The 22,548-nt window shown below is 44.5% G+C and overlaps 1 protein-coding gene across 1 annotated transcript in view; it reads left to right on the top strand.

The window, feature by feature from the left end:
- The window catches only part of LOC144724776 (uncharacterized), a 43,570-nt gene extending 30,277 nt beyond the window's left edge, over positions 1–13,293 (top strand). Inside the window, exon 6 of the mRNA XM_078604162.1 lies at positions 7,945–13,293. Coding sequence (XP_078460288.1) covers positions 7,945–8,788 — 844 coding nt within the window. The 3' untranslated portion in view covers positions 8,789–13,293. The remainder of the gene's footprint in view (positions 1–7,944) is intronic.
- Positions 13,294–22,548: the final 9,255 nt, after the last annotated feature.

Below are 22,548 nucleotides of genomic sequence, written 5' to 3'. Positions count from 1 at the left end.
TTAGTCACTACTTGTGAAATGCGTAGGAGGTGGGCGGGGGGTTTCAAAGTCATATTATGCCCGTGCATTATGCAGGATTAGCAGCATCAAAGGGAGGGGATAGGGGTAGCATTAATAAAGGGAAGGAATGTTAATAGTATGTAGCTGCAGTAACTAAACCACCACGTAAAAAACTAAAGTATAAACTACATAGTATCATCAGTATACTAAATATATTCTCCAATAAGCTGAGCTACTAACAGTAAGTAATCCATTACAATTCTATGTCGCAAAAAATATAATATGCTTCCAGCTAAACTTTTTTCTCTTACATCACACGGGTCTACCCCGTACTATATACAGCCATAGACAAACCCAACATTAAATTATAAACTGTATTACTATACACCACCCTATACCTTCGACTATACATTGTAATATTACACTATGTATTATTTTACCCACCCTACTGTATACCACACTGCTGTATATTTACTATGCAATTACGATACTATACATTACCTTATACATTGTATTAAACATTACAATTTTATATTATTTATTATTATACAATCTGCTATACACTATACCATTGTGAAAGATACTAAGAGGAAGCAACAAAATATGTCAATGGGAGAGTGGTGATAGGAGACTTGCAGCAGAGCAAAGAATCCATTCCCTGCGGAGAATACAAGCTGAAAAGCTAGACGTTAACAAAGTCGTAATTAATCGCAGTAACAGTTCTATTTCTTATGGTCTGAAATCCGTTTTAGCTAAAGGACTAAACTTTGCAGTCACACCTAGACACATATCAGTTAATGATATCATTGCCCGAGTAGATGTGGATCTCAAGGGCCTGGGTCACATCGCTGCAGACGTAGCAAGTTTTGAAATCGCTGCAACCCTCAAAAACGCTAAGATTCCAGCTAGCAACATCAGCAAAGATGAGCGTTTTGAATTAGCTCAATTAAAAAAGAGGGATGACATTGTCATCCTCTCAGCCGACAAAGGCAATGCCACTGGCATCATGGACAAAATAGAATACAACAACAAAATTCAAGAACTACTCAACGATGGCAGTTATACAAAAATAAAAAGAGACCCCACCAACAGCCTCGTCATTAAAACCAACAAAATCATTTCTGATTCAACCGCATTAATTGATCAAACCAAACAGTTCTCGTTGAAACCTTCTGCAGCCAGGCCACCAAGGTTATATGGCTTGCCAAAGATACATAAAGAAGATACACCTCTTGTCTCTACTATAAACTCCCCCACCTACAAACTGGCTCGTTTTTGTCTGAAATCCTGCGGCCTTTCACTGGAAAAACCACCTCTGCGGTACTAAACTCTACTGACCTGGTATCGACAATCAAGGGAATTTCCCTGTCCCCAGACGACCTGCTTGTCAGTTTTTATGTGGTTTCCTTATTCACCAAAGTTCCTGTACCTGACACCATCGCAATCATTGAAGACTTGGTTCATCAAGGACTGAATACTGGGGTACCCCCCCTGGTGAGACACTGCTTAACCAATACATACTTCACCTGGAATGGAACTTTCTACAAACAAACTGAGGGCACCCCAATGGGTTCCCCCCTATCTTCGGTTGTAGTCAACGTCTTCATGGAGAAATTTGAGACTGACGCCATCCAGACTGCCACTCTACGCCCGACCTTATGGAAGAGGTACGTCGATGACACTTTTGTCATCTGGCCACATGGCCGGCCTGCTGTAGACCAATTCCTCGACCACATCAATTCCATACACCCAGCCATCAGATTCACCATGGAAGTCGAAAAAGATGGCAAGCTTTCCTTTTTGGATGTCCTAATTAAAAGGAGACCTGATGGTTCAATGAGTCACTCTGTCTACAGGAAAGCCACCCATACGGATGCTTACCTAAAACCGGATTCCCACCACCATCCATCCCAGAAGAATTCCCTCATCAATACTCTATACCAGGGGTCGGCAACCTGCGGCTCCGGAGCCGCATGCGGCTCTTTTGAACCTTGACCGCGGCTCCGGGGCGGATGCTAGCGAGGGGAGGAGGCGCACTGTGACACCTGCTCTGGCGTTGCCGCTGCTGACAGGTCGCCGCTCAGCTCCACACTGCCCGCCCGGTGACAGGCAATAACGTTGCCGTTGCTTTGTCACATGTTTGGAAGAAGTAAAAACCTTCCTGGGCAGCAAAGAGCTCACCTTTGCTGAGCTGGAACAGCCAGAGTGGCTGGAAAAATTACATTTTATGGTAGACATGACAGCACATCTAAACACGCTAAATACAACCCTTCAGGGGAAAGGAGGCACAGCCCTGCACATGCTGGAGGAGGTTTTGGCATTCGAGCGCAAGTTGACAGTGTTTGTCAAAGATTTACAGAGAGGTACACTGTCTCACTTTCCCTCTTTGAGAGAGTTCAAACAAAGTCATGATACGATAAATTTGGAATATTTCAAGTCTGCAATCACCACAATGCAAAGTTCGTTTGGGAAACGATTCTGTGAGTTCAGAGAGGAAAAAACGACATTATCCTTCCCTGTCACTCCCCTGGCGATCGATCCATCCCTATTGAATATGACTGCATTTGCAGGTGTAAGTCAACCTGATCTTGAGATGGAACTGGCTGATATAGCCGACAAAGATATATGGGTGTCCAAGTTCAAATGCTTGACCGCTACTCTTGAGGATGTTGCCCGTCAGAAGGCCATTCTGGCTCAGAATCATAAATGGAGTGATATTGAAAACCTTCCCAAACAGGACAAACTTGTATTCGAAACATGGAATGCCATCCCCAACACTTATATAAACATGAAAAAGTATGCATTTGGAGTCCTGTCGATCTTCGGCTCCACATATGTATGTGAGCAGGTCTTCTCCAACATGAACTATATTAAAAACAAACATCGATCACGCCTCACAGATGACAGCTTGCAAGCCTGTGTGAAAATGAAGGTGACGTCTTACAGCCCTGATGTGCAGACACTGTGCACTGAGGTTCAGGAGCAAAAATCCCATTAACCAGGTAATTTAGCTATTAATTTGCAAAAATATATTTTACATTGTTAAGTGAAAAAGTCCTTTTTTTATTCAGATTGACAGCTGACTGCACGATCCTGTATATAGCAATAAGGTAAGAAACAATATATGCAGTGTTATATTTGTTTTAATAGTTGCAATGGTTTTGCGGCTCCCAGTTTGTTTTTTCCTTCGGAAACGGGTCCAAGTGGCTCTTTATGTCTTAAAGGTTGCAGACCCCTGCTCTATACTATAGAGCCCAATGCATCTCCGACCAGGAACACATTGCCAGTGATCTCAAACTCGTATGCCAAGCTCTTAAGGCTAATGGTTACTTCAACTACACAATCCGCAAAGCCATCACTCCAACCATCAAGAAGGATCCTGTTGAGGAGCCTTTCAAAACCATCACCTTACCCTACATTGCTGGGGTCACAAAAAAGATCTCCAAAATCCTGATTAAACACATGATCCAGGTCCGATTCAACACAGTACATAAAATCCGTGATCTGGTCCCGTCTGTAAAAGATGTGGTTACAGACATACAGTACCCTGGCGTCTACAAACTAAGTTGCCTCTGTGGTAACAGTTGCATTGGAGAAACCAAACGACATGTCTCGGACCACATCCGTGAACATAAAGCAGACCTGAAACACGGTAGGACAAACACCTCAGCCGTGGCAGATCACTGTTACAATTCAGTGGGCTCACATGACATTGACTTCTCCAAGACAGAGGTTATCTGCAAGCCATCTGGCTACCATGAGAGATTCGTTCATGAGGCGATCCACATATACAAACACAGAGACAATTTCAACCGATAAGATGGATTCTGGCTCAGCAATCATTGGAAGGACGTAATAAACCATTTCGGATCTTAACTGATTGTGTTCGCGTTTACGGTGACTTTCAGACTGCAGTCCACTAACTGGCATTGACTATATATCTTGTATTGTCTGCAGAGAATGGATTCTTTGCTCCGCTGCAAGTCTCCTACCACCACTCTCCCATTGACATATTTCGTTGCTTCCTCTTAGTATCTTTCACGCGACGGTCAATGGTATAGTGTATAGCAGATTGTATAATAATAAATAGTATAAAATTGTAATGTTTAATACAATGTATAAGGTAATATATAGTATCGTAATTGTATAGTGAATATACAGCAGTGTGGTATACAGTAGGGTGGGATAATACATAGTGTAATATTACATTGTATAGTCGAAGGTATAGGGTGGTGTATAGTAATACAGTTTATAATTTAATGTTGGGTTTGTCTATGGCTGTATATAGTACGGGGTAGACCCGTGTGATGTAAGAGAAAAAAGTTTAGATGGAAGCATATTATATTTTTTGCGACATAGAATTGTAATGGATTACTTACTGTTAGTAGCTCAGCTTATTGGAGAGTATATTTAGTATACTGATGATACTATGTAGTTTATACTTTAGTTTTTTACGTGGTGGTTTAGTTACTGCAGCTACATACTATTAACATTCCTTCCCTTTATTAATGCTACCCCTATCCCCTCCCTTTGATGCTGCTAATCTTGCATAATGCACGGGCATAATATGACTTTGAAACCCCCCGCCCACCTCCTACGCATTTCACAAGTAGTGACTAATCGCATATCTGCATTTCCCATAAATATGCTAAATTCCTCTTGATATGCAATTTTTTTTTTGTCAAGGCGCTCTTCCCCCTCCAACCCAGCTTAAATATACGCTCCAAGCCTGGGGTGTTTCATTCAGACGCTGTCTTCCCGATAGACCTGTTCTTCACCTGAGGACGGCTGCTTGCGTTGTAGCCGAAACGTCGTGAGAATTATTTTATTAGGTTTTATTTTGATTTTATTATTTCCCTTCTATGTGACTTTACCGAAAGAACCAAGAAGATTTGGGCTACTGTCTCCGGCTGGTGGAGTCGATGAGACCGATTGCTGAGGGCTCGAGCACCGGCCCTCGTAGATGGATGCCGTAAAAACGACCTGTCACGTCACTCAGGCAGGGGAGCCTTGAATTTAAATAGCGATGGTCGTCACCAGCATCTGCCACTTTGCTGATGGTTTGTCATTTGTTCTCAGTCTCAGCTGCTGTGCTTCGATAATTGAATCACATCAAGATCAAAGTACGCTCATTTCAGTGCGGAGTTATCCTCTGCAATTGACTGTTGATTTTACACCAGCCGAAATGAGATGTTCAACTTCAGCTTCTAGCATTGAAACATCATACCTTAGATATGCTTAAATTGACATCTCGGTGTCACGTGACATTGTATCTTCTGTAGAGATCGCGTCATTTTATGTCACGCTGCGTTTCACGTTAGAGAGTGGATTGTTATTTTTATTTAATTTTTTTATTTAATTTTTTTAATTGCTTTTTATCGAAAGAACCAAGAATATGAATTCCTGCAGTCACGAAAGTTTTAAGTCAAAATTTTGAGTGGATTGTGTTTAACTCGAACTTGGTGATAGAAGAATACAATTTTAAATGCGTGCATCTTATGTTAGTGTGAATATCAAACTAATAACAACGTGCTTAATTAAGTACTAAGTTTAGTTTGAAATTATAGTATCTGCAAAACTACTTATTTTAATAATCTCAAATTCCTCAGGCTGTGTAAAGAAACGTCCAGGATGGTGAACAGGGTACCTTGATTCTGGCAAGGTCAATTAATTTCCTATGATAATGCCAATTGCAAATGTAGCTCTTGCCAAGATTATGCATTTCATTTCTACAATGATTTTTCTCATTAGTGCTGATTGTAAAATGTGCATTAAGAATAAGTTGACATTTTGTAAATTCCACGTTTTTGCAGTATGTTTCGTCTCTGGGATGTAAATTCAATGCATTGGCAGTGAGTTTAATTGAACGCTGATTGTATTAGTGATAGTTTGAGGCCACATCAGGGCTCTGAGACACGTGGAAGTGTTCCTTGCGATGTATGTTAGCATTAGATTTATGTGATTGATTTTAATTAGCAAAGAAAATGCAGAATTGTTTGACCTGTAAATAATCCACATGGCAACAATTAGTTGATGGAAAATTGGAGTTCAACTGTACAGTGGCACAATGTTTTGGAATAAAGCTATCACTCATCAAAAGTATTATGTGCTTTTATGAAAGATGGTCGATGCTGTATTTTGTCAGTGTATGGGCATGCAGACCTGTGTGCATGTTAAAGCTTGGGTACCGCGATATACGTCCCGTGGTTTCTGACTGCATAGATAAACACAGCAGAGTGTCACTGTTGACCTTTGTGGCTGCTTTTCCCAGAGCGAGTCACAGCTCTTCCTCAGAGAGGGCACAGGACACTGGAACGTTTTGCTGCAATCACTCTGCCCCTATTTTTTTACCCGGTTATTTTTTTATTAAAATATTTTACCTGGGAAATCCCTTGCAATGGAAGATCTCGTTTGCAAGGGCGTCCAGGGTGTTGAGCATACGTTGTAGCTGACAGGCAGCAAATCACTTGTGGTTTGAGATACATTGACAATACAATAACTTAGGTGTGCATTTTGTTTATGAAAGATAAACATTTGGTGAGACCGTTTGAGCCACCCCTTCTATCTCTAAAAACTCAACACATGTCACACTGTGTGGGCTTACATGGAAAAATCTCTTAATAGGGGATGATTTGGGCAATGGCCCTTGACAGCTCATGAAAAAGATATTTATCTCAAGTAGTTTCATCGTTTATAAATCATATTAGAGATGATGGAACTTTATAAATATTTGAAAATAATTGTTGATATTGAACTGCAGTTGGATTAGGCAAATCTAAGTGATTGCATGTCCCTCCTGCCAGCGTGACGTGGGGGGAGCGGTCGTGTAGTAGCGGTGAGGACGCTGCACTACGAATTGGGTGACCCGAGTTCGATTCCCGCTTACAGCCAACACCAGTGACAGATCATCTGAACTGCTCCTGGGCCTCCCCGAGGTTCACTCAGCTTCAAATGAGTACCTGGTGCAGTGTGTAAACATCGACACTGGAGAAACAAACGTATCCAGGCGTGGTGCTGGCCACCCATCCCCCATGCCATCTTTCATAGGTGCTCGCTAACAGCACTTGCCCCAACAGTCTGTTAAGGCTACATGGGGGGTCTTTGTGGCGATGGATGTGGTGGCGGATGCTGTCGGTGTTAATCCATGGCTGCCCGTGTGAGCTTAAACCATGGAACCTTGCTGCATATGGATCAAACTATTTGGCGCTTCTGCTCATTTATGTTCACGAAAAGTATATGTTCATATGCTGATCATATATCAATATGCTAGCTTATTAATTGTTGGAAATACCACGAACAGGACTGACTTAAAAGTTAAAGTTTACAAACAAGCAAGGAATGATTACCATGCAATTTTTCTGGTGTTTTAATATCAAAACTTTTTTAAATGATGTCAAATTTTTCGAGTCCCATTAAGCAGCCGAACTAAAGCGCTGTCTTGTGTCTTGTCATGGAGTTCTGCACTGAAACACTTAACTGGTTCGGCACGAAGCTTCGGTTTGGATTTGTTTTCTCTTGTGATCCTCACCGGTGGAAACCCATCATAGAAAGCTCCACGGTCACTTTTTAAGGCGGAATGTCAGCCTGGCATTTGTCATCGTGACGGCGCTTAATATAGAAGCCCTTGTGAGTCTTGATGAGGCAGAATGTCTTCACCTCTCCCTCCTGCAAGCCACTCAACTCAGCTCCCCTTGCCCCTTTGCACCTTTGCTTGTGTGTTTATATTGATATGTATGAACGAGAATCACCCCCGCCTCACGAAAGACACTTTCCTAAAATAAAACATAAAAATGCTGTACACTGATTCGGTGCTGATAGCGGGTGAGCGCATGTGGTCAGCCTGCTTACACTGTGTGCCCATAGTGTTTGTGACGTGTGAATTGTTGCGCTGGCTATGATTAAAAGCGCAGCTACACCATGGCATGTGTGAAAATTTGCCCGAAGCAACATCCTGTATAACAGCAACCTTGGTGGCCTTTCAGATCATGACGACCTGCCAGGCGGGGTGGCTGGGGGCACACCGGAGGAGCTCTGCTTTGGCCGGGCGGACCAAGAGCCGTTACCGTTCCTGCGCAAGGACGATCGCCCTGGGCCGCCGGCAAAACCTGCGCGGCGGAAGAACGCCCGCAAAGGGCTTTCCCGCAAGCTGTCGGCCGTGGATGGGAAGGAAGCATTCCGCTGCCAGGACTGCGGGAAGGAGTTCTCTCAGCGCTCCCACCTGATGGTCCACGTTCGCAAGCACACGGGCGAACGGCCGTTCGCGTGCGAGGAGTGCGGCAAGCGTTTCTCACAGTCCTTCTGCCTGGCGCGCCACCGTCGCATGCACACCGGCGAGAAGCCCTTCGCCTGCACCGAGTGCGGGATGACCTTCAAGCTGAAGCACCACCTCCGACGGCACCAGAAGACGCACAGCGGCGAGAAGCTGTTCATCTGTGAGGAGTGCGGCATAGGTTTCTCACATATCGGCACGCTTGCCCAGCATTACCGGAGCCACGGGCGCGGAGCCACGGCAGAGGATGGAGAGAGGGCGGAGCGAGCGTCGCCTCCCACGCTGCAGAAGAGCGCCGACGGCGCTGTGGAGATGCCCGCAGCGGCAGCGGCCATGCAGGAGTCGGAGCCGATGAGCGCCGTGTTCGACAGGCGGGACATGGGTCTGGAGTACGGTCGACACGAGCACGCGATGCACGGCTCCATGATGCCCGAGGCATTCGGCATGGCCCAGGGGTTTGGCAGCCACATGAATGAGATACCCAGCTCCTCACTGCAGGGATCCTGCAACCAGAACTAAAAGTAATGTAATGTATTTTCCGGGAGACTACCTTGCCGAGAAAGGGGCTTTTGGGCATTCTCCTATAATGGATGTATTGTCTGCTACTAAATGTTACGTGAGAACTCTACATTTGGTTGGGCATATGATGCAGGATGTGCAAAGTGTGCCATTGTTCAGACAATCATTCCAACAGCTTGCTGGCTAATATCAGAAGTCCATTGCAACAGTGTTGTTTGTCTGGTAGAGTGAAATGTATGTGAATGTGTTTTGCCCGAATTGTTTCATTCTTAGATTTTAAATGCTTTCCTTAAGTCATGTAGTATATCAGCCATTCACACCTACAGAAATGTGTATGATTTGTGATTTCCCCCAGAAATGTGTGTGTATGATTTGTGACTTCCCCCAAATTGTCATTAAATAATGAATGGTAAAAAAATACCAAAATAAGAGAACCTCACCCGGACAAGGGATACCGGGACACACCCCTGGAGCCAGGCCTGGGGGTTGTGTTCGCCTCTTGGCCGGGTGACCCACGTAACCTGGTCGGGCCCAGCTGGCGGGACGAGGTTGCTCAGCTGGCCTGGGAACATCTGGGAATTCCCCAGGAAGAGCTAGAGTTTCTCGCCAGGGAAAGGGAGGTCTGGACTGCCCTCAATTTGCTGCCTCTGGGACCCTCACTAAGACATGCGGACTGAGAAACGAACGAAATGTTGGAATCTATTCCAGGTAACCTGCAGATCTTTGCAGGCTTGATAAATATCACATTAAAGATTAAAGCCGATCGTTATCCCCTGAGCAGGTGTGCACAGGCTGAGGGAGCCTGCAATTGGCACACTGGCAAGTCGAGGCTTGTTGTAACGGACTTCTGAAGAAAACTTGCTACAGGTATATCCTGCGATTTGTAATTTTTTTGTACATTTTAAAGTTACATTTTTTTATCTTTTAATTTTAGATTACATTTTTCGACGTCACTTACGCGAAGCATCGTGGAACTTCCACGTGGTGATTGCCACTGTGTACAGCGACTTGGCAATGTGAAAATGTAAGACGTTAAGATTTGAAATTGCCTAATGCTTGGAGATTTTTAAAATAAGCTTTTTCCATTGTACGAAAGGCCTTGCATGATGGCATTATGTCGTATCCTCTCCGAACAACTCATCAGCATTTCATGGACACAACCACAGGCTGCCGAGAAAGCCCAGACAACACGGCAGGGTGGCGCAGTGGTGATACCCATGCCTCAAACCAAGAAGAGCCTCGGTTCCATTCCCGACTTGGGCACCACGTTATATGGAGTTTATTTATTCTCCACCTATACTGCGTGGATTTTTCTCTTGAGTTTCCCACTTTCTTCCGATAGCAAAAAAAAAAATTATGCAATGTAAGCAGTGTTGTCCAAACATCCCAGTGCTGAAATATTACCTGTAAGTTACTCAACTGGAATCACACACAGCAACATTGCCCTCTTCTGCGAAAACATGGCAGGACCTTCCTTAAAAGTATTGAGACTCCGGCTTTTCCTAGGTAAACAAGAGTAGTAGTAATAATATGGTTATAATTGCAAGGGAACTGCAGTTTAGCACTTGAAAGTAGCTGCATACATAAATTATTGGAGCAGAAAATACAAAATGTGTAATCGGAGTCATTGGGGGAGCCTATCTGTGTTTTGGGGGAGGTATCTGATGCTGAGAATAATGAACTAAGGAACTTGCTCCATTCACGTATAATTAACACCAAGGAATTTAAACAGAATAATAAAATATTTACAATTGCATAAATAAAATCACTCCAGTTTATTCAGAGAAGCGTATCCTCACCGTGATGAGGTGGAAGGCTGAGTATATTCCCCCGACTGGCTTTAAACACCGATTTGGAAAGTGAAAATCTTGCGCGAGCCGCCGGGGGTGGTGCGTGGGAAACTGCGGGGACCGGGCCCCACCGACTGTCTTGCTCCACTGCGGGCTCCGCAGTGCTCTCCATTTTTAGCATTCATTTTATGAATCAAATGAAATGTTTGTTAAATATTTATTTTAATACAAACTCAATTTACTTCGTTTAGGTTTTTATTTTGGCACAGGTAAAATAAAATGGGTAATAAACACTCATGTTCGATGGGGACCTGGTTACACCGTAGACGCCTGGTTACTGCAATGAACTGCACCGTGTGGACTGCTGATTCCTTTCGCCAACTGCAAAATGCCAAATATTACCATGTAGCAGCAGCAACAACTGGAATAGGGTACGAACAAAGTTTCAGTCTGAGTTTGTCCATTGTGGCTTACTGGAGTCCAACTTGGAGAGATTTTACGATGTAATGACTGGGCTCATCTGGCAGTCTGCAGCTTGATATAACATGCAAGCGAGCTCTCGTAAGCCCATGTCTCCAATAGTGTGGGGCTGCCCAATGTCTGTCTGTGAGGCCTGTAAGCCGAGGTGTTCAACTATATTGGTCAACAATGCTCATGTAAATGACGAGAAAATATCGCAATGCAAATATTAATGCCGGCTGGAAACAGATTTAACACAGAGGTGTGCAGCCTTGCATGTACACATGCTCTCAGCCTTTATGCAGACCACCAGCTCAAAATACCTGAGTGATGCACTTCTTTCGTACCGTACATAGCTAACCGCGCTAATCAGGTTTTGGGGAGGGACAACAGACGATACGTAAAAAGCAGTCCTAAACACACGAGTTTTCAATTATAAATTTAAAAGTGAACAGTCCCAGTGAACTTGTAATGTCAAATGGAGAGTATTCCAGACAGTTGCAAAGGCATAGTTTAAAGCATGCGATGCCATGATCATCTTCATTCGGTGGGTAGCCCAAAGTCACTGCGTGAGGATGACCACAGTTCTCGCGATGGTCTGTGATCCCCTTACAAGCTCGGCAAGGTGTTGTGCTTTGTCTCAAGCACTTTGTGTGTCATAAGCACTCCAGCCTCCTGCGGGCCTGCTTTGCTGCATCGCTATCAGAAGTGGTGTGGCAGTGGAGGCGCTCTTCTGTGACCGTGTGGACGTAGGGGCGGGAGAACTGTCCAGGTCTGCAGTACAGTCGTGTGTGAGGTGTGGCGAGCGACCCAACGCAGTCGGATGGAGGACAATTTCCATCAGTAAATCGTAGCACAGTTGGTGCAACATTAAACTGAACTAAAAAAATATTTTCTTTTACCAGGTAAGGCTCACTGAGCTATGTAACTCTTTTTCAGAAGGGACCTGGCTATCACAAATTATAGCTCAAGAAATTGGCTTGTCATGTGGAATCGTATAGCAGCCAAATACTCTAAATTCATGATGTTGATTCTAAATGTAGAGGGAAAAAACTGGAGGAACCCAGAGAAAAATCCACGCGACCACGGGGAGAGAGACATGCCAACTCCAAATATACAGGCATCATCGGGGTTTGGATCTAACTCGTGACCGCCTGTATAACATGACGAGGTAGTTAACATCGGCCCAGAGAAATGGGCTATGTGGGGTGGCAATGTGAGAAGGCCCCACCAGATAGTGAGTTTAATATTTACAAAAATGCTAAAACATTTACATGAAAAAAAATCACAGCATATTAGTTAAGATTTTTTTAATGTTAATTAACGTAACCCATGGGATGTTGGCTATCAACAACAAGGCAACTCCTATGACTAATTGGGAATGGGACGCAAGTGTAGGATTGATCACCCTGTCGCTGGCCGCCTTTGGGGAGGGTGTATAGTGTGAAAGGCCGAAACACCCTAGGAACCAAAGGTACACTACTGTAGATGCGCTCCCCAAATTTCACCAGGCTCACTGTTCATGAACTCTTGGAAGTGCTTGCACAAAGGATAGTAACATCTCATCCTGTGTTCTTGGAATCTAATGTAAATAATATAGATTTCAAAAAGTAAAATTGCTGGCAGGAGTGGCAACATTCTCTATGTCCCCGACTGGTGCACCACTGCCAATATTCACAAGTGAGGCTGAACTTGAGTTTGCAATGAACATTGTCAACTGGTTTGCTCTGTGCCCATTGTTGGTCTAAGTGACAAAATGGCCACGGTCAGTTCTCTGGAGTTGGTGGTCTGGAAAAGGCAGGTAGCTTTTGCAATGCTGTACATCTGTGTTTTGTTAAATCCGCACTCTGTATGTTATTACACAGGAAGTTTTGTATTGTGCCCCTTGGATGTTATGGTGACCCATATGTTAACCCATTTGATAGTTTGAGCCGACAATGGGTTTTAAAGACGGTAAACTTTTACTAATAATGCTCATTAGGATGACTTCTAACTTGACTCGTGGATATTTAAACTCTCGGAAAAGTTAATTTGTGTTGTGTCATGTGCTTGGGCAGGTTTCAGTCACATTGTTTTATTCCATCAGTACCGTATTTAAAACCAATTTAATACGACGACTGTTCGAAGGATATTTTGTAATATTAATCGGTTATAAATCTGAAGTTCAGACTACTACTTGTCACGATGTTATCAAATTTTTTTAATATTCCAAAACTGTAATTGACATTGGTAATAAAATAAACGTTTTAAGACGAATTCATCTTTGTTTGACATTTTGGATTTGTGTGAATGTGCTAAGCTCCCTCATTAATAACACAGGCAATCGCCAATAATGTCAGTGGGACAGTATGCCATATCGGCATTTCTTGCAACACCAAACACTCTTCACAGCGGCTGCTATTCCTTCTGCGGTTTTTACGCAGAGGGGAAATTGCAGAGAACGTGAGCTGCTGCAGGATGAATAAGTTCCATACCGCCACTGCTACATTTTACATTTCGTCCGCTGATGAGCAGAAAAGTGTCATAGGCTTGGTGCTTCAGGTCGGGCAGAGCGACAGACTCCAGTTTGAGACCAAGAAAATTGGGAGATTTTAAGAATGTTGACAACTGAGTTGAATTGACATTTTATGCTTTTGCATGAGTAGAAATTAGTAATAAATAAACCCTTAAGTCAAAATATATAGTGTACCTCCATGGCCGCGGAGCAACTCCGCAAGCGCCGCGACTCTCCCCTGCCCCCACCCTGAGCACACGCACGCAGCGCACAAACACGTCGTGTCCCGGCAGGGGATCGCCTGGCACAACGGGTTTTCATCCGAAGGGCCCCTAGGTGGGAAGTCCCGCGGTTTCCCGGTGCCAGGAGATTGGCCGATCCTCCCAGGACAAATCGCATTGCGGCGCAGGATGACGTAACTGGATTTCAAAATTCTAGATTTGAAGTTTTCGTGACTGCAAGGATCCATACTCTTTGGTTCTTTCGGTAAAGTCACGAAGGTGAAAATAAAATTAAAATAACTAAATCACGACGTTTCGGAGGCAACACAAGCTTCCGTCATAAGGTGGAACAACCCCAGCAATTATTTTTTACTGTAGTGGGCAGAGAGAGCTGTATGTGACAAGCGATTTTTAGGGTAACGACAACAGCTTAACCCCCGCCCCTGACTCCACACGCCCCCCCCCCCCCTGCATCCCTCCTCCCTTGCTCTTACCCAATATAATCGCTTGTCACATGCAGCTCTCTCTGCCCACTACAGTAAAAAAAATTGCTGGGGTTCCACCTGATGACGGAAGCTTGTGTTGCCTCCGAAACGTCGTGATTTAGTTATTTTTTATTTTATTTTATTTTCACCTACGTGACTACCGAAAGAACCAAAGAGTATGGATTTCAAAAGTCAAGGGGATAAAAAGGGGAGCGAAAAGCGTTTCTTAATAATTTATCTTCAACAGCTTGGTCGTCCTGCCTCCTCGAGCCGCTCGCAGCATCCGTGGGATGCCAGCGAGTGCTGCTTACGAGGCAGTAATAGACAATGTTTTTTCGTCACCCTCTGACTCTCACAGCATCCGCGCGACGCCGTGAGTACAGCATGGAGGTACGTGATAGGGCGTGTGAGTGTTTGGGCACTTGGATAGCAGTAGTAGGCTAGGCTCTGCTCGCAGAATATTCCCTCCTAGCAGTGCAGGGTTTTGCGCCGTGAATACACGTTAGCACAGAGCATCGGTGCAGTGTGATGTGTGTGTTGAGTAGCTGTGTGGGCGGGCGTGCGGCGAGTGAGGGCAGAGGAGCAAACGAGTGCTCGTTGATATAATCGCTTGCAGGTGTGGGCGCGGTTGGACTGCTGCGCACCGCGTTAGCGTGAGTGGTGGTGTGCACAGAAGAGTAATCACGGAACCGCAGTGTGTATGCATGTTAGAATATAATCGCCAGCAGGAGCGTGCGCGTTCGCGCAGCCGCTGAGCGTGAGTTTTAGTGCGGGCGCGGGGTAGGATATAACCACCCGCCGGCACGTGCGTGTTTGCACCGCCGCTGTAGAATTAATTGTGGAGCGTGCACATATTAAAATATAACCGTGCGCGCGTGTTCGTGCAGCTGCTGGCGTGTTAACTGGGGGGCGTGCGTTTATTAGAATACTAGGTTGTTTGGGGGTGCCTATGGCGCCCCTCAACCATTTACAGCCTTCGGCCAGGAAAGTCACAAAATTTGCACACGAAGACGCATTCACGCAAGCACCCGATGCTCCGTTTTGATGTTTTGAAATTAAACATCTCTGAATTTTATTATGTTTTGAATTAGAGAATTTTATTTATTCATTAAAAGCTTATATAATTTTACATGTGGAAGACTTCATTGAAAACGACATTTCATGTGAATTTTCTTTCGTTGTTAAGTAGATGTCTTTGCTGGGGGTTCGGTTCGATGCGGACTTTCAGTTGTTTGGGATTGTGGCATCAAGATAGGGCGACATAGAGATGGCTGTGCGAGAAGACTGCCGTCTGCAGATCAATTCCAATGTAATCGAACGTCTGTCCCTGCGACTTGTTGATTGTGATAGCGTATGCAGGGATAATGGGAAATTGTCGTCGTCGCAAAGCAAATGGCAAAGTCGTGTCGGTGGGGGCCAAGTCGATTCTGGGAATCAACACCGAATCGCCTCGGTTACACTCGGAGATGATCCGCGCCTTGATGAAATTTCTCAACAATCAGTCGCGTGCCATTGCAAAGTCATCTATTTGGGTCGAGATTCCGCAGAAGCATGATGATGACGCCCTTCTTCAGCAGCAGGACGTGTGATGGCATTCCCGATGGCGTCTGGTCGTTGAGAAACTCACAAGAAAATGTATTGTGTCACTGGGATCTTCGCTCACGACTGAATCGCCGCTCTAGTAGATGGCGGGCTCGCCAGGCATCTGTCCGATGATCTTGCAGTTCATTTCGAGTGTGTGCATTGGTCGGTGCGACAATGACTCGCTTCGAAAGGTCGTCTATAGACATATCTCCAATGCTGCCAAAGATGGATTCGATTAAATCCCCCGTTGCAACCATCTGCTCCGGGATTTGAATTGTGCCCTCTTCGAATATTCCCAGCATTGGGGGCAAGCTGCCTGTTCCAACTTTAAGCAGCCATTCGTTGTGCTCATTTTGTCTCTCGCTGCGCATGTTTGTTGTAAACATGAGCTGCGTGAAGTACTTCCACAACCAGTTTGCCTTGATACAGCACTCAACGATGTCTGTTCGCGTTCCTCGCGGCACAATGGGAAGAGTCTGTCGGAAGTCACCGCCTACAACGAAGACTTTGCCGCCGAATGGTTTCTCGTTGCCCATCACCTCGCACAAGAGCTTGTCGATGCAGCGAAGTCCATTCTTCGGTAGCATAGTAATTTCGTCGATGATGATGAGCCAGGCTTTGCGCAGAATTCTAGATTTGAAGCTTTCGTGACTGCAAGGATTCATATTCTTAGGTTTTTTCGGTAAAGTCACGTAGGTAAAACATTAAAATTAATAAAAGTAAAATAAAATAAAAATCACGACGTTTCGGAGGCAACACAAGCTTCCGTCTTCAGGTGGAACCGTCACAGCCACGACAGCTGTATCAAGTAAATGAGAGATTGCAGGAGCTACCACTCCGTTTATATAATGGTTGGAGAAGGGGGGGGGGGTAAGGGCCAAGTACAGCACACTTTTTATTAATATGGTAAGGTGAGGCTTAAGAGGGTGAGCCTTTGTTATGGAGAGGTACGGTTTGTGACTCAACCTGTGACAAGGAGAAAACCACTAAACATGGTGAACCTGTAATAGTTGTCTGTCAAATAAGATTGGCAAATAAACATAGTTAAATCTTTTTTGCATGGTTAATCACATCTTTCCAATGATTACTCAGTTTGTAACCGTCATCACGGTTGAAATTATGTCTGTGTTTGTATATTTGTATGGCTTCGTGTACAAACCGTTGATGGTAGCCAGGAGGTTTGCAGAGAACCTTGGTCTCGGAAAAGACAATTTCATGAGAGCCCACCGAGTTGTAGCAATGATCGGCAACGGCCGAAGAATCAGTTCTGCCGTGTTTCAGATCTGACTTGTGCTCGCGGACACGATCAGAAACCTGACGTTTCGTTTCTCCAATGTAGCAATCACCACAAATCCAACTCAATTTGTAGACTCCAGGATACTGTAAGTCAGGAACGACATCCTTCACAGATGGAATCAAATCACGGATTTTATGCACTGTACTGAATCGGACTTGGATCTTATGTTTGTTTAGAATGTTGGACATCTTTTTGGTCACGCCTGCTATGTATGGTAACGTGATAGTTTTGGTCGGAGTTTCACACTCACATCCGCTGATGTGTCCTCACCAAACTCTAAACAGATCATGCCTCTGAGGGCTACATCAATCTGAGAAATCATATCCTCTACTGGTATATATTTAGGGGTGACGGCGAAATGTAGTCCTTTGGCCAGTACCGTTTTTAGATTGTCAGAAATTGGGATGTTACTCTGATTAATCACGGTCTTGTTAACATCCAGCTTTGCGATGTGTGGCTCTGGTTTCTTCTTAGATAGGAGGTTGAATTTAGAAATCAGGTTAGCTTTGCATTTGGCTGACATTGAGTCAGCAGAAGCAGAAGTCATGTTATCAACGTGGTTCCAATCGGAAGGTGACATTTTTTGTGTTAACATTAAATGTGTTTGTAAGAGAGTCTTGTCTAAATTATCGAGTTCAGATCGGAGTAACCTTATTCTCTCCGAGTTTAGTGATAGGCTGGCTTTAAATAAGATCTGTTAGGAGTTCGGTGAGGACACAGCAGCGGATGTGAGAGTGAAACTCCGACCAAAACTATCACGTTACCATACATAGCAGGCGTTGGAGAAACGAAACGTCATGTTTCTGATCGTGTCCGCGAGCACAAGTCAGATCTGAAACACGGCAGAACTGATTCTTCGGCCGTTGCCGATCATTGCTACAACTCGGTGGGCTCTCATGAAATTGTCTTTTCCGAGACCAAGGTTCTCTGCAAACCTCCTGGCTACCATCAACGGTTTGTACACGAAGCCATCTATATATATAAAATCGCAAATCTGTCTGTCTGTCTGTGTGTGTGTGTCTGTGTGTCGCCGGACCATACGCAGTTTCATTGGACGGCGGTTGCCCCTGGCAACGGGTAGCGACGCATTCGCTGCCGGGTGGACGCCATTTTTAATTCCCGTTAAAAATATGCGCACGCATTTGTGGTATAAACTCGATATACCCAGCGTTGCCCGGGGGGAAAATACATTTAAAATCTTATGAAAACTTTCAAACATTACATACCAATGAAAAAACAACTGTGTAATTACTTTTAAACCCGACGCGCCAAGAATCGATTCTCTGAATCGCGCAAAGGAATCGAAGGTTGTAGATTCCTTTAGATTCGGACGATTCCCGTTTACTATAAGTTGGTTAAAGTCGATATAAACTGCTACGAACAGGAAATATCCGGCGTTGACCGGGGCAAAAATGTAATTAAAAACTCCTGAAAAAATAAAAAAATAAAATAACAATGAAAATGAAACTCTATCATTCAAAATGTAAACCCCCAACATGCCAGGAATCGATTCTTTGAATCGCACAAAGGACTAATCGAAGGTTGTAAATTACTTTAGGATCGCGCTTCCTATTTAATATAAGTTGCTTATAGAGTTGATATCAACTGCTACGAATGGGAAATATCCGGCGTTGACTGGGGCAAAAATATAATGGTGAGGGCGGTTGTGAGTGGCGATTGTGAGTGCTGATTAGTGAGTGGTGAGGGGAGGTTGAGTGGTGAGGGTGACTGGTGAGGGTGAGTGGTGAGGGTGAGTGTTGAGGGTGAGTGTTGAGGGTGAGTGGTGAGTGGTGTTTGGTGAGCGTGTCATTGGTGAGGATGAGTGGTGAGGGAGAGTGGTGAGGGAGAGTGGTGAGGGTGAATGGTGAGGGTGAGTGGTGAGGGTGAGTGTTGAGGGTGAGTGGTGAGTGGTGATTGGTGAGGGTGTGATTGGTGAGGATGAGTGCTGAGGGAGAGTGGTGAGGGAGAGTGGTGAGGGTGAATGGTGAGGGTGAGTGGTGAGGGTGAGTGTTGAGGGTGAGTGGTGATTGGTGAGGGTGTGATTGGTGAGGATGAGTGGTGAGGGAGAGTGGTGATTGGTGAGGATGAGTGGTGAGGGAGAGTGGTGAGGGTGAATGGTGAGGGTGAGTGGTGAGGGTGAGTGTTGAGGGTGAGTGGTGAGTGGTGATTGGTGAGGGTGTGATTGGTGAGGATGAGTGGTGAGGGAGAGTGGTGAGGGAGAGTGGTGAGGGTGAATGGTGAGGGTGAGTGGTGAGGGTGTGTATATATGTAAGGTTATTAAGAAATATATTTTTCACCCGGGCAACGCCGGGTACTTATGCTAGTACAAATATACAAACACAGACATAATTTCAACCGTGATGACGGTTACAAACTGAGTAATCATTGGAAAGATGTGATTAACCATGCAAAAAAGATTTAACTATGTTCATTTGCCAATCTTATTTGACAGACAACTATTACAGGTTTACCATGTTTAGTGGTTTTCTCCTTGTCACAGGTTGAGTCACAAACCGTACCTCTCCATAACAAAGGCTCACCCTCTTAAGCCTCACCTTACCATATTAATAAAAAGTGTGCTGTACTTGGCCCTTACCCCCCCCCTTCTCCAACCATTATATAAACGGAGTGGTAGCTCTCATTTACTTGATACAGCTGTCGTGGCTGTGACGGTTCCACCTGAAGACGGAAGCTTGTGTTGCCTCCGAAACGTCGTGATTTTTATTTTATTTTACTTTTATTAATTTTAATGTTTTACCTACGTGACTTTACCGAAAAAACCTAAAAATACTTTGCGCAGAACTTTGGCTTGTGGCGATGCAGGCCGCATGGAAGAGACTGAAGTGTCGAGCAAGGGAACTGGAAGCTTTAATCTGCTGTGAACAGTACGTCCTCCTTTGAGCATTGTTCCGGCGATGTCTGTCGTTGCAAATGGCAGTACAATTTGTCCTCAATCCCGGATGTACGCCATTAGAATTGTGTAGAGGAAGGACCGTCGAGATAGAAGCATCGGTTCGTCACATTCTCTTGTTGAACGCGTCAAGCTGCTTCCAGTTGAGCATCGCGAGACGTCGTGCGCCCTCGTTTGCTTCCTCAACTTGGTCATACACATCTACTTCCGGTGGGTTTCCCTTTGGTGTTGGCAAGCTTTGCAAGAGAATCCGCGCTACTGCAGAACGCTGTTGATGTCGTGAAGTGCTTTGTTGATTGCGGTGTCGTCGGCATTTCTTCGCATGTAGTCGAGAGTTAAGTCTAATTTGTGATCCTCCCACAGCTTGAGAGGTGATGCGGGCTGAGAGAAGTAGCAGATGAAAGCAAACATCTCGCGCAACTGCTTCGGCATCATGTAGGTGCCAGCATCCGTCAAGCAGCGATCCTCGTGCTGAAGCTGCTGCCTTGAAGCTCTCGTACATCACTCCGTCGACGGTTCGCAGTGACTCAAAGCTGGTCGCACCTCAAACATGCAACAGCAGCATTCGAAGAAAGAAACGTTCTTCATCTTTGACGCTGACCGTGTACATGCGGGACACGATCTTGTCAGCTCCTCTCTGCTGCTTCTGCCAGTTGTCTCGAACATAGACGTAGTGCTGCGGGATGTCCGTGTAGAGCAGACATGGGCAAAGGACGGCCCGCGGGCCCTATGCGGCCCGTTGGGCTTTTTAATCCGGCCCACCGAACTTGTCCAAATATTATTATTAAATTAAATTTTACCTTCCTCCTGTAATGCCCCCATTTCCCCAATAGATGGCGCACTTTGACCGGGAGAGAGAGCATATTCGTATGAGCAATTCATGTTTCTATTGAAAGTAAGTTAACAGTAATATTTGGGTACAGTATTGTTTTTGGAAGCATTCACTGTAATATCGTATGAACGTTTACTTCACCGCATCATCGTATGAATGATGCGAGAAGAGATTAACGGGTTCTTATGTTAGCGATTTACGTACTCGGCGCTTTCGCTCTCTAAATTATGGCTTGAATGAGGGGGAGGGTTATGACATCACAAAATTAATATCTTACTAGGAATTTTATATAACAAAAGTTATATACATAACTGTTACGCTTTGTGTAATTCAACAAAACAAACAAAACTTAACTCCGAGTTCTCTCCGAATTTCACGAGACCCCACAATTGTTTAAGAGTTTTAAGCAAAGAAAACAATTAAAGTTTGAAAAATTATTAATTATATAAACTTTTCAATAATTTCCTTCTTCACTTCGATTTACATTTTCTTTAAAAACTTCTTTTCACCAACATTACCACTCATTACCACTTTCTCCGAAGGCAAGTTTGTAAAAGAATACATGGTACAGACAGCAGACATCTTGTGTCCGGAGATCAAAAGCAAATTTGATAAAGTCAGTTTATCACGCAGGACTGTGACTCGCCGTGTGGAACTGATTGATAAAAATATAAGCAGTCAATTAAACAAAAAGTCTGATTCCTTTGAATTATATTCACTAGCACTGGATGGAAGTACGGACGTAAAAGACACTGCTCAGCTCCTCATTTTTATCCGAGGCATTGACGACAGTTTTGCGAAAACAGAGGAGTTTTTGACCATGGAGTCCCTGAAAGGAACAACGCGGGGAGATGACTTGTATAACCAGGTATCTGCTGTCATCGAAAGAATGACACTACCTTGGAGTAAACTTGTCAATGTCACAATGGATGGATTGCCAAATTTAACTGGAAAAAATGTTGGCCTGCTGAAAAGAATCCAGGATAAAGTGAAAGACGAAAACCCTGTCCAGGATCTTATTTTCCTTGCATCATCCATCAGGAATCCCTGTGTAAGTCTGTATTGCAGCTTAATCATGTCATGAATCCAGTCGTAAAACTTGTGATTTTATACGAGCAAGGGGACTTCAGCACCGTCAGTCTATTACGTTCCTGGAGGAAACTGATGCGGATCATCAGGACTTGCTCTACCACTCTCGTGTCCGCTGGTTAAGTTTGGGGAAAGTGTTACAACGAGTGTGGGAGCTGAAAGAAGATATCATCGCATTTTTGGAGTTGATGGGGAAATCTGACGAATTCCCTGAGCTAAGCGACAAGAACTGGCTTAGTGACTTTGCGTTTGCTGTGGACATATTTTCACACATGAATGAGCTGAATGTGAAACTGCAGGGGAAAGATCAGTTTGTTCACGACATGTACAAACATGTGAAAGCCTTCAAATCCAAGCTCAATTTGTTCTCCGGACAAATTGCGAACAAATCTTTCGCTCATTTCCCCACACTTGCCATGCAGGAAGAGGCACCACGAAACGCAAAAAATACAGCAAATCACTTGAGGACCTGCACGGAGAATTCTGGCATAGGTTCTCTGATTTCGAAAACATTGAACAGTCACTTCAGCTGGTGTCCTGTCCCCTGTCACAAGACCCTGAAACAGCACCACAGGAGCTGCAGTTGGAACTGATAGAT

Source organism: Lampetra planeri, chromosome 21, assembly GCF_965212315.1.
Source record: "Lampetra planeri chromosome 21, kcLamPlan1.2.h2, whole genome shotgun sequence".
Taxonomy (NCBI): Eukaryota; Metazoa; Chordata; class Hyperoartia; order Petromyzontiformes; family Petromyzontidae; genus Lampetra; species Lampetra planeri.
Note: the sequence above shows the minus strand (reverse complement) of the source record. Positions and strands in the feature narration are given on the sequence as shown.